The sequence below is a fragment of the Chiloscyllium punctatum genome, chromosome X (assembly GCF_047496795.1).
Source record: "Chiloscyllium punctatum isolate Juve2018m chromosome X, sChiPun1.3, whole genome shotgun sequence".
NCBI classification, from domain to species: Eukaryota; Metazoa; Chordata; class Chondrichthyes; order Orectolobiformes; family Hemiscylliidae; genus Chiloscyllium; species Chiloscyllium punctatum.
In genome coordinates this window covers 30,267,847-30,279,977 of record NC_092791.1, presented here as the reverse complement: position 1 = coordinate 30,279,977, position 12,131 = coordinate 30,267,847, and the positions used below count along the sequence as shown (strand labels likewise).

The following is a 12,131-nucleotide window of genomic DNA, read 5'->3' as shown; positions in this document are numbered from 1 at the left end:
ATTCCCAAGTCAGGATGTTGGGTGGCTTGGAAGAGAATGTGTTCCCATGTATCAGCTGCCCTTGTCCTTCTAGATGGAAGTAGTTGTGGGTTTTGAAGGTGCTGCCTAAGGATCTTTGGTGAATTTCTGCAGTGCATCGTGTAAGTAGTACACTCTCCTGCTACCGAGTGTTGGTGGTGGAGGGAGTGGATGCTTGTGCCAATGTTGTGTCAAGCTTCTTCAATGTTGTTGGAGCTGCACTCGGCCAGGCAAGTGGGGAGTATTCTATTACACTCCTGACTTGTGCCTTGTAGATGGTGGACAGGCTGTCGGGAGTCAGGAAGTGAGATATTCACTGCAGTATTCCTGGCCTCTGACCTGCTCTTGGAGCCACCGTGTGTCCGTGAAAAGTCCAGTTGAGTTTCTGGTCAATGCTAACTCCCAGGATGTTGCGATAGTGGGGGATTCAGTGATGCTAACACCATTGAATGTCAAAGAATGGTGGTTAATTATCTTTTACTGGCGAGGCCATTGCGTGGCATTTGTCTAGCATATTTATTTGCTACTTGTCAGCTCTAGCATGGATAGCATGTCCAGATCTTGTTGCTTTTGAACATGGACTGTTTCAGTGTCTGAGACGCCGCGAATGCTGCTGAACATTGTGCAATCAGAAGCAAATATCCCCACTTCTGCTTTGCTGCAGTTCTTTGTACAAATTTGAATGATAGATTATACCAAAATATGTAAACCTGGCTTGTTAGCGACATGCTTACCACCGAATCAGAATGCCACGAGTTAAATTCCACTTCAGGACTTTAACACTTAATCCAGGCATCTATTTCAGTGCAGTACTGAGTGGAACATTGCCAGAGGTGCTGTCTTTCAGTTGAGATCGTAAGTGAGATCCCATCTGCACTGTTGGATGGATGTTAAATACCCCACAACACTGCGCTGCTCAAACCGCAGTGTTCTTCTCATCAACTCACCAACGCCATGTTAAAAAAAATCAACTAGTTATTAAACTAGTACATTTCACTAGACTTTTGCTGGATACAGCAGTTACCTACAAAATAGTGAGCACAGTTCAACATATTCAGTACTATACAATGGGATATTGAAAGAAACAATAAAGCTTATTTTTTTTCTTATCTGTCTGCTCAGGGGGACATCGTAAAATCCCATGACACTAGTTGAGGAGCAGGTATTCTTCCAGTGTGTTAGCCAACATGCCTCCTTCACCACAAGGAACATTTAACAAGTCCCCAATAGCAGCTCTTCTTTCTCCCCAGCTTACCATTTTGCATCCTTGTCTGCCCAACTGTTCTCCTCTCCCTCTGGGCTCCATCGCCACCTATCACTTACTCCTTTACCCCCCACCTTAATATTCTATCTTCAGCATATATACCAGTGTTCCCTAGCTACTCTCAGTTCTAAAGAAGGGTAACTTGACCCAAAACATGAAAAAAAATAGAAACATAGAAAATAGGTACAGAAATAGGCCATTCAGCTCTTTGAGTCTGCACCACCATTCAATATGATCATGGTTGATCATGTAATTTTGGTATTCCACTCCCGGTTTGTCCCCATACCCCTTGATCCCTTTAGCTACAAGAGCCATGTTCAGCTCCTTCTTGAATATATCTAACAAACCGGCCCCAACAGCTTTCTCTTAACTCTGTTTTCCCTCCACATATGCTGCCAAACCTACATTCTCCGGCAATTTCTGTTTTTGTTTCAGATTTCCAGCATCCATTTTCTTTGTTTTATTAACTGGCCATTTATTGTTTAATCAGAACTGGCTTTATATACTTAATGGTAAGGTCCTGGGGAGTGTTGCTGAACAGAGACTTAGAGTGCAGGTTCATAGTTCCTTGAAAGTAGAGTCGCAGATAGATAGGATAGTGAAGAAGGCATTTGGTATGCTTTCCTTTATTGGTCACAGCATGAGTTGGGAGGTCATGTTGCAGCTGTACAGGACATCGGTTAGGCCACTGTTGGAATATTGCATGCAATTCTGGTCTCCTTCCTATTGGAAGGATGTTGTGAAACTTGAAAGGGTTCAGAAAAGATTTACAAGGATGTTGCCAGGGTTGGAGGCTTTGAGCTATAGGGAGAGGCTGAATAGGCTGGGGCTGTTTTCCCTGGAGCGTTGGAGGCCGAGGGGTGACCTTATAGAGGTTTATAAAATCATGAGGGGCTTGGATAGGATAAATAGACAAGGTCTTTTCCCTGGGGTGGGGGAGTCCAGAATTAGAGGACATAGGTTTAGGGTGAGAGGGGAAAGATATAAAAGGGACCAAGGGACAACATTTTCAGACAGAGGGTGGTGCATGTAAGGAATGAGCTGCCAGAGGAAGTGGTGGAGGCTGGTACAATTACAGCATTTAAAAGGCATATGGATGAATATATGAATAGGGAGGGTTTAGAGGGATATCGGCCAAGTGCTGGCAAATGTGACTACATTTGGTTAGGATATCTAGTTGGTATAGAGGAGTCAGACCAAAGGGTTTGTTTCCATGCTATACACCTCTATTATTCTAACATCTGCAAGTTGGATGTCCTGATTGCATATATTATAGTGACAACACAGTAAAATCATTAATCAAATAGTTAATTGCGAAACACTTTTAAAACCCTAAAGAAAAACAAAATGCACAATTTTTGCCCCTTCAACACAGACAAGTAATAACGAATCCAAAATGTTCACCGTTGGTGTAGAAACATAACTCATTGCCACATAAACCTCATCAATTTCATGCTCATGATGGCCCTGAAGAGCTGTCAATGCAAAATAATGGAGAATATTAATGATAGGAGAATTTTAACCGTGGGAACATGGAGCAATTTTTTAGCTAAAACACAATTATATTGTGTGGTGTTGGAAAAGCACAGAAGGTCAGGCAGTATTCGAGGAGCAGGAGAGTCAAATGTTTTGCAGGAGGGTGGGAAGGCAGCTGGGAACATGATCGGTAAATGCAGATTATAGTGATAGTTCGGAGGGGAAAGTGGAGCAGATTGGTGGAAAGGAAGATGGACAGGTAGGACAATTCAAGAAGGTGGTGCTGAGTTGAAAGGTTGATTCTGGGATGAGGTGGGAGGTGGGGAAATGTGGAAACTAGTGAAGTCAACGTTGATGCTATGTGGTTGAAGGGTCCCACGGCGGAAGATGAGGCACTCTTCCTCCAGTCATTGGGTGGCTTGCATTTGGTGGTCGAGGTACCCAAGCCAGAACCAACCCTCCAACTCAGCACCGCCTTCTTGAACTGTCCTACTTATCCACCTTCCTTCCCACCTACCCGTTCCACCCTCCCCTTCAATCTATCACCACCACCCCCCACCTGCATCTACCTACAGCCTTCCCAGTTACCTTCCCCCTCATTCCCACCCACAGCCTCCTATTTATCACTCAGCCCCTTTCTCCCCCCAAACATTCCTGATGAAGGGCTTATGCCCGAGACGTCGACTCTCCTGCTCCTTGGATACTGCCTGGCTTGCTGTGCTTTTCCAACACCACACTTTTCGACTCTGATTTGTCCAGCATCTACAGTCCTCACTTTCTCACAATTATGTTGTGATTGATCAAGCTGCAGTTTACGATTTGAGATAGATGAGGTGAACATTATGCATGACTGTAGTTAAATTTCATCAAATATAATTTTTCTCTTACACCAACTGTTAAACAATCCAACAGCTTTATTGATTGTGCTTTTATCGTTAAAGTAGAAAAAGCGAAAACCTCGGCTTGCATTATTATTGACAGCTCAATGTACCAATCAGGAAAGCGGGTTGAGAGCTGCGCTCCACATTTGGGCAGACATTCCGCTTCTCGGAACCAATCGGCAGCAGGGTAGGTCCGTCACCATGGAGATTTGGGCCTTGCTCAGGCCGTACGCAGAACCCACACACTTGAACGGGTAATGATTGCTCGGGCTCTTGGACGTCAGAGGGAAGTTAGGCTCCGGTGGTGAGAACACAATGTTTGGACTCACCTTGTATTTCTTTGCGTTCGTTTTGCTTGGCCTGATGATCTTTAAGTAAACGAGACAACATGACGCCGGAGAAGTTTCTGTAGAGCGAAACGCAGCGCAGATAACGAACATGGAATTCAGACGCAGATCTCGCGCGAGGAGACACAACGGTTCTGATCATGTGAGCAGTTTAATAACCGCCTTGGCTGCTCTTTAAAAAGAGCTGTCAAGGCACTGGGAAAGTATAATCAGTGTTAGTGAGTTGAGAGCTTTGCACATTCAAAATGTATTTAAACACATGGATGCTGGGGTCATGTTTCTCCAGCTCACCTGTGAGATTCCACTTGAGCACATTAGTCAAGACAGTACAGAGACATTGCTGTACTGTCAGGTGCCATTTTTCAGATGGGATCTTGTGCCATCTGCCCTATTGGGTAGATGTAAAAGATTCCATGCTATTATTTTAAAGAAGAGCATAGGAGCCTTTTCTTCATCTGTTTTCAGGATATGGGCATTGATGGCTGGGATAGTATTATTGCCCATCCCTGGTTGCCTTTGAGAAGGTTGTGGTGAATTGCCTTCTTGAATCACTGGTCCATTTGGTGTAGCTACACCCATAATCCTGTTAGGGAGGGACCTTCAGGAGTTTGACCCAGTAACACTGAATAAACAGTGTATTTCCAAATCAGGATGGTGAGTGGCTTGGAGGTGAATGTTCTCCTGTATCTGCTGTCGTCGTCCTCATGGATGGTAGTGGCCATGGCTTTGGAAGTTCTTGTCAAAGGAAGTTTGGGGAATTTCTGCAGTGCATCCTGTTAATGGTACACTTGCTGCTGTTGTGGTGCCAATCAAGTGGGTTGCGTTGTCCTGGATGGGGTTAAGCTTGAGCTGTAGTTAGCCAGGAAAGTGATGAGCATTCCATCATGTTTCTGACATGTGCCTTGTCAATGTTGAAGAGGTTTTGGTGAGTCAGGAGATGGATTGCTTGACGCAAAACTAAGGCTGGAATGAAGTCAGGAGCTGAGTGTCCTGATGGAATCCAAGTTGAGTGTGCAGTGATTGGAACGAATGCCAGGTGGATCTCATTGAGTATGAGATCCTTGATGGGCCCAGGTTAACAGCCCCTATCAGGGAGCCCTGGCTGACAGATATGAACAGGAGATTCACACAGTGTCCACCAACACCCTGGAGTTGTTCAGGGAGAGGTGGGCACCGCAGGGAGTGGAGTGCATTATTTCCCCCTCCAACTCTATTTTGATTTAGTCCCTACCCTCCCCTTCACTGTTTTGATCACACAGCATTGCCCTTTGGTTTGAAGGGCAGTGCTTGTCACTGGCCACTCGGGTGTTTTCCTATCTTGCTGGTGGTGGCAATTGAATAAAGATTCGTGCACTTTGTGTCTTTCACTGTGTCTCACACCTGCACACACACACACCATGGGTGCTGGGGGAAAAAAAAGCACTACTGCAGTTAGGCGGTAGTGTGGGGGTTAAAGAGGAAAAAAATACAGGAGATTCCAACTCTATTTTGATAAAACAAAAAAAAATGAACTGAGGGTCACACAAAAAAAGAAAAAGCAGGAGTGGCTCCCCAGTGGAGGGTTCTCTACATGGGAGTCCTCCCCCTTTCCCTCAGGGATCTGGGGTGGAGGGTGCTGCAAAAAAAAATTAAACAGGAGATTCATGCGGTGTCCACCAACACCCTGGAGTTGTTCAAGGAGAGATGGGCGCTGCAGGGAGTGGAGTGCATTATTTCCCCCTCCAACTCTATTTTGATTTAGTCCCTACCCTCCCCTTCACTGTTTTGATCACACAGCATTGCCCTTTGATGTGAAGGGCAGTGCTTGTCACTGGCCACTCGGGTGTTTTCCTATCTTGCTGGTGGTGGAAATTGAATAAAGATTCGTGAACTTTGTGTCTCGCACTGTGTCTCACACCTACACACACACACACACACACCATGGGTGCTGGGGAAAAAACAAGCACTACCGCAGTTAGGTGGTAGTGTGGGGGGTAAGGAAAATAAGAAAAAAAAATAAAAAGACAAAAAAGATAAACAAGAATGCTTATATTTTGATTTAGTCAAAAAAAACCAGGAGATTGAGTCCCCTCCATTTCGGGGACTGACTCTATGCTGGCTGGTACTATAGTCAGTGTGTTACTGTTAGAACATAGAACAATACAGCACAGAACAGGCCCTTCGGCCCACGATGTTGTGCCGAACTTCTATCCTAGATTAAGCACCCATCCATGTACCTATCCAAATGCCGCTTAAAGGTCGCCAATGAATCTGACTCTACCACTCCCACGGGCAGCGCATTCCATGCCCCCACCACTCTCTGGGTAAAGAACCCACCCCTGACATCCCCCCTATACCTTCCACCCTTCACCTTAAATTTATGTCCCCTTGTAACACTCTGTTGTACCCGGGGAAAAAGTTTCTGACTGTCTACTCTATCTATTCCTCTGATCATCTTATAAACCTCTATCAAGTCACCCCTCATCCTTCGCCGTTCCAACGAGAAAAGGCCGAGAACTCTCAACCTATCCTCGTACGACCTACTCTCCATTCCAGGCAACATCCTGGTAAATCTTCTCTGCACCCTCTCCAAAGCTTCCACATCTTTCCTAAAGTGAGGCGACCAGAACTGCACACAGTACTCCAAATGTGGCCTAACCAAAGTCCTGTACAGCTGCAACATCACCTCACGACTCTTGAATTCAATCCCTCTGCTAATGAACGATAATACTCCATAGGCCTTCTTACAAACTCTATCCACCTGAGTGGCAACCTTCAAAGATCTATGTACATAGACCCCAAGATCCCTCTGTTCCTCCACCTGACCAAGAACCCTACCATTAACCCTGTATTCCGCATTCTTATTTGTTCTTCCAAAATGGACAACCTCACACTTGGCAGGGTTGAACTCCATCTGCCACTCCTCAGCCCAGCTCTGCATCATATCTAAGTCCCTCTGCAGCCGACAACAGCCCTCCTCACTGTCCCCAACTCCACCTATCTTCGTATCATCTGCAAATTTACTGACCCACCCTTCGACTCCCTCATCTAAGTCATTAATAAAAATTACAAACAGCAGAGGACCCAGAACTGATCCCTGCGGAACTCCACTTGTAACTGGACTCCATGCTGAATATTTACCATCTACCACCACTCTCTGACTTCGACCGGTTAGCCAGTTTTCTATCCAATTGGCCAAATTTCCCACTATCCCATGCCTCCTGACTTTCCGCATAAGCCTACCATGGGGAACCTTATCACCCTTTTTTGGGAGGGTGAAAACCTGATTCCTGAACTGTCTGAATTGTTTAGCCAGTTTGTTAACTGGCATTCCTTTTAGTGAGGGCTGAATGTTAAACTCCTGATGCACATAATGTGTTTTAGGTGTAACTCAGTTCTCATTAGGGGATTGTTGTTTCACTGGCTGGTTGCAGCTTGTGTGTTTCTCTTTTTGAGAAAAGGATAATGTTAATTTTATGGTAGGGCTTAGCCCTTGGACTCTAGTTTTCTTTGCTTTTTTGTATGTGTCTTCACTCTTTATTGGTGGTTGGACTGAGCCTTTGTGGAGACATACATTTTATCAGAGGAGCTGTTCCTGTGGGGAGGCCGAGGCCTAGCCCTAGCCCTGGGACTGGGCCTCTGAAGATTGAATACCTGTGGGTGTGTGCTGGGAGGTGAGTAGTGGCTGTATCCTGGAGTTTGGGAGAAGACCGTTCCTTCAGGAGTGGACCAAACCCCTGTGAGTTAACTGCACCTGTACAACGTACTGAGTTCCTGTGAGTCGGCCTGGCTCTCCAAGGCTGGACCAGGACTCCATTGAGACTGAACACCTGTGTGCTGTGGGGTGTGTATTTGCTGTCTCCAGGAGTGGACTCTGTCCTTGGTTGCGGACTGTTTTTAGCAGCGGACTCTGCAGTTTGGAGCGGACTCTATTTCTGACATTGCACATTGTATACTGGAGTGGACTCCTCCTAAAAATGGATTCCATATCTTGAAGGCTGTATCGATTTGGACTGTGTACCATCAAGGACTGTGTTTTTTGGTAACTAACTGTATTGTGGTGTTTCCTGGGTCTATCACCTGCACTGTCTTGTGTGTCCCTGGGTCTGACAGGCCTTGCTGTGAGCTGGGAGGCTCATGGGTCATCCTGAAAGCTGTCACCCTGAGAGCCAGAGGGTGGGTAGGCCATCCTGTGAACCTGAAGGTTGGTAGGCTGTCCTGAAAGCCAGAGGGTGGGTAGGCTGTTCTGAGCACTGTTGTCCTGAGAAGGGGTAATCAGGATGGGCTACCCTAGAGGTGATCGATAGGTGTGTCAAGGCAGCTGAGTACCAGAAGGTGCGTAGGGGTGGGCTGAGATCCAGAAGGCTTGTGGGCTATCCTGCATGCTGTCATCCCAGGGAAGGAGATGGGCTGTCCTAGAGGTGGCCGGAAGGTGTCAGGGTAGCCCACTGATGGCGCATCAGGGTGGGTGAGAGCCCAATGGTACGTAGGGGCAGACAGAGAGCCAGAAGGCGGGTAGCCGTCCTCAGCGCTGTCACCCCGGGCAGGTACCGGGGCGGGCTGCCCCAAAGGTGGTCGAAAGGTGCTGAGGGTGGTTAGTGAAGGTGGGTGGGCCGTCCTGGCCACTGTCACTCTGGGCGGGTACTGGGGTGGGCTTTCCCAGAGGTGGTCGAAAGGTGTGTCAGGGCAGACAGAGAACCAGAAGGTGCGTAGGGGTGGGCTGCCTTTGTGGCCAGAAGGTGGGAGGGATGGGGGCTTGCTGGGTCTGTATTGTATGCACCGTTTATGTAACTAGATTGTCCTTTTTATGTACAAATGTCATTGTCACTGTCTTTTATATGTGAAACTGGGATTTGAGGTTTGTCCTCCTCTCCCTGTAAACTGGTTGAACGGTAGGATTCAGGGCCTGGCTTTGCTGCTCCTCTCCCTTGTAAAATTTCTGTTGTATACTGTTAACTGTTTCTTGTAAACTGTTTTGGAATTTGTTTAATAAAATATTATAAACAGGAGATTCCAAGTCCCCTCAATTTAGGGGACTGACTCTATGCTGGCTGGGCCAGAGTCAGTGTGTTACTGTTGCAGTTGGGTTCTGCTGTTTTTTTGGGGGGGAAGCCTGATTTCTGAACTGGTTGAATTATTTAGCCAGTTTGTTAACTGGTATTCCTTTTAGTGAGAATTGATTTCTAAACTACCTGATGCATACAATGTGTTTCGGGTGTAACTCCATTCTCATTAGGGGATTGTTGTTTCACTGGCTGGTTACAGCCTGTGTGTTACTCTTTTTTTTCTTTGTCCTTTTTCTCAAAAGTAAAAATGTGGATTTTATGGTAGGGCTTAGCCCTTGGACTCTAGTTTTCTTTGTTTTTGTATGTGTCTTCACTTTTTTTTTGGTGTTTGGACTGAGCCTTTGTGGAAGACCTACATTTTACCAGAGGAGCTGTTCCTGTGGGGAGGCCTACTCCTGTGACTGGGCCTCTGAAGATTGAACACCTGTGTGTGTGCTGGGAGGTGAGTACTTGCTGTATCCTGGAGTTTGGGAGAAGACCTTGCCTTCAAGAGTGGACCAAAACCCCTGTGAGTTAACTGCTCCTTTTAAAATGTACTGTGTTCCTGTGAGTGGCCCTGGCTCTCCAAGGATGGGCCAGGGCTCCATGGAGACTGAACACCTGTGTGCTGCCTTTGGGAGTGGACTCCACTTCTGACAATGCATGTTGTAAACTGGAGTGGACTCTGTGTTCCTGAGAATGGACTCTATATTTTTGAAGACTCTATATCTGGACTCTGTTTGTTGATGATTAACTGTCATGTTGTTTGTTGGGTATATCACCTGCACTGTCTTATGTATCCCTGGGTCTGGCAGGCCTTACTGTGAGCTGGGAGGCTCATGGGTTATCCTGAAAGCTGTCACCCTGAGAACCGGAGGGTGGGTAGGCCACCCTGATGCCAGTCATCCTGAGAGCCAGATGGTGGATAGACCGTTCTGAGCGCTGTCGTCCCAAGAAGGTGTGATCAGGACAGGCTGTCCTAGAGGTGGTTGGAAGGTGTCAGAGCAACCGAGAGCCAGAAGTTGCGTAGGGGCAGGCTGAGATCCGGAAGTCTTGTGGGCTACCCTGCACACTGCCCTCCCTGAGGATGGGGATGGGCTGTCCTAAAGGTGGCCAGAAAGTATGTCGGGGGAGCCCATGGCTGGATGGTGCATCGGGGTGGGTGAGAGCCCAATGGTACGTTGGGGCAGACAGAGCTGGAGGACGGATAGCCATCCTATCTGTCACCCCAGGCAGGTTCCGGGGTGGGTTTTCCTAGAGGTGGTTGGAAGGTGTCAGGGCGGACCGAGAACTGGAAGGGGTATGGGGTGGACCAAGAGCTAGAAGGTACATAGGGGTGGGCTGCCTTAGAGTGGCTGGAAGATGGGAGGGGTGGGGGGCTTGCTGGGTCTGTATTGTCTGCACTGTTTTTATGTACAAATGTCATTGTTGATGTCTTTTCATGTTTGAAATTGGGATTTGAGGTTTGTCCTCATTTCCCTGTAAACTGGTTGAGTGGTAGGGTTTGGGCTGGGTTTTGCTGCTCCTGTCCACTGTAAAATTGCTGTTGTATACAGCCGTAAATGTTAACTGCTTTTTGTAAACTGTTTTGTAACTGCTTAATAAAATAAATAAACAGGGGAAAAAAAATAAACAGGAGATTTGAGTCCCCTCAGTTTAGGGGACTGACTCTATGCTGGCTGGTCCACAAGTCAGTGTGTTACTGTTGCAGTTGGTTTCTGTTTTTTTTGGCGGGGTTGGGGTGGGGGAAAGGAACCTGATTTCTGAACTGGCTGAATTATTTAGCCAGTTTATTAACTGGTATTCCTTTAGTGAGGATGGATTTCTAAACTGCCTGATGCACGCAATGTGTTTCAAGTGTAACTCTATTCTCATTAGGGAATTGTTGTTTCACTGGCTGGTTATAGCCTGTGTTACTCTGTCCTTTTCTCAAAAGTAAAAGGAGAGGGGAAGAAAATGCTAATTTTGTGGTAGGGCTTAGCCCTTGGACTGTAGTTTTTTGTTTTTTTTCATATGTGTCCTCACTGTTTTTTGGTGTTTTGGACTGAGCTCTTGTGAGAAATTACAACCTTCCAGAGGAGCTGTTCCTGTGGGGAGGCCTAGCCCTGGGACTGGGCCTCTGAAGATTGAACACCTGTGTGGGTGTGTCCTGGAGTTTGGGAGAAGACCTTGCCTTCAGGAGTGGACCAAACCCCTGTGAGTAAACTGCAACTTTACAATATATTGTGTTCCGGTGAGTGGGCCTGGTTTTCCAAGGATAGGCCAGGACTCCACAGGTATTCATTCAATCTCCATGGGGTGTGCATTTGCTGCCTTTGGGAGTGGGCTCTGCCCTCTGCTAAAAACAGGGTTCACAACAATGGACTCTGCAGTTTGGAGAGGACTCTATTCTTGACAATGCACTTTGTATACTGGAGTGGACTCTGCTTCTGGGAATGGACTCTACATCTTGAAGAAAACTTTATGGTAATGGACTCTCTCTGTACCAGAAAGGACTGTTTATTGATGATTAACTGTCATGTTGTTTGTTGGGTCTATCACCTGCACTGTCCTGTGTATCCCTGGATCTGGCAGGCCTTACTGTGAGCTGGGAGGCTCATGGGTCATCCTGAAAGCTGTCACCCTGAGAGCTGGAGGGTGGGTAGGCCACCCTGATACCAGTCATCCTGAGAGCCAGATGGTGGGTAGGCCGTTCTGAGTGCTGTCGTCCCAAGAAGGGGTGATCAGGACGGGCTGCCCTAGAGGTGGTTGGAAGGAGTGTCAGAGCAGCTGAGAACCAGAAGGTGCGTAGGGGCAGGCTGAGATCCGTAGGCTTGTGGGCTGCCCTGCATGCTGCCTTCCCTGGGGAAGGGGCTGGGCTGTTCCAGAGGTGGCTGAAAGGTGTATCAGGGTAGCCCACTGGCTGGATGGAGCATCGGGGTGGGTGGGAGTCCAATGGTATGTAGGGGCAGACTGAGAGTTAGAAGGCGGGTAGGCCCTCCTCAGCGCTGCCATCCTGGGCGGGTACTGGGCCAGGCTGTCCGAGAGGTGGTTGGAAGGTGTGTCAGGGCAGATTGAGAACTGGAAGGTACGTTGGGCTAAGTTGCTTTTGACTAGCTGGAAGATGGGAGGGACGGGGGCT

At 47.3% G+C, this 12,131-nt stretch overlaps 1 protein-coding gene across 1 annotated transcript in view; it reads right to left on the bottom strand.

The window, feature by feature from the left end:
- Positions 1-4,128, bottom strand: part of bloc1s1 (biogenesis of lysosomal organelles complex-1, subunit 1) — a 97,126-nt gene extending 92,998 nt beyond the window's left edge. The window contains exon 1 of the mRNA XM_072567116.1: positions 3,969-4,128. Coding sequence (XP_072423217.1) covers positions 3,969-4,128 — 160 coding nt within the window. The remainder of the gene's footprint in view (positions 1-3,968) is intronic.
- Positions 4,129-12,131: the final 8,003 nt, after the last annotated feature.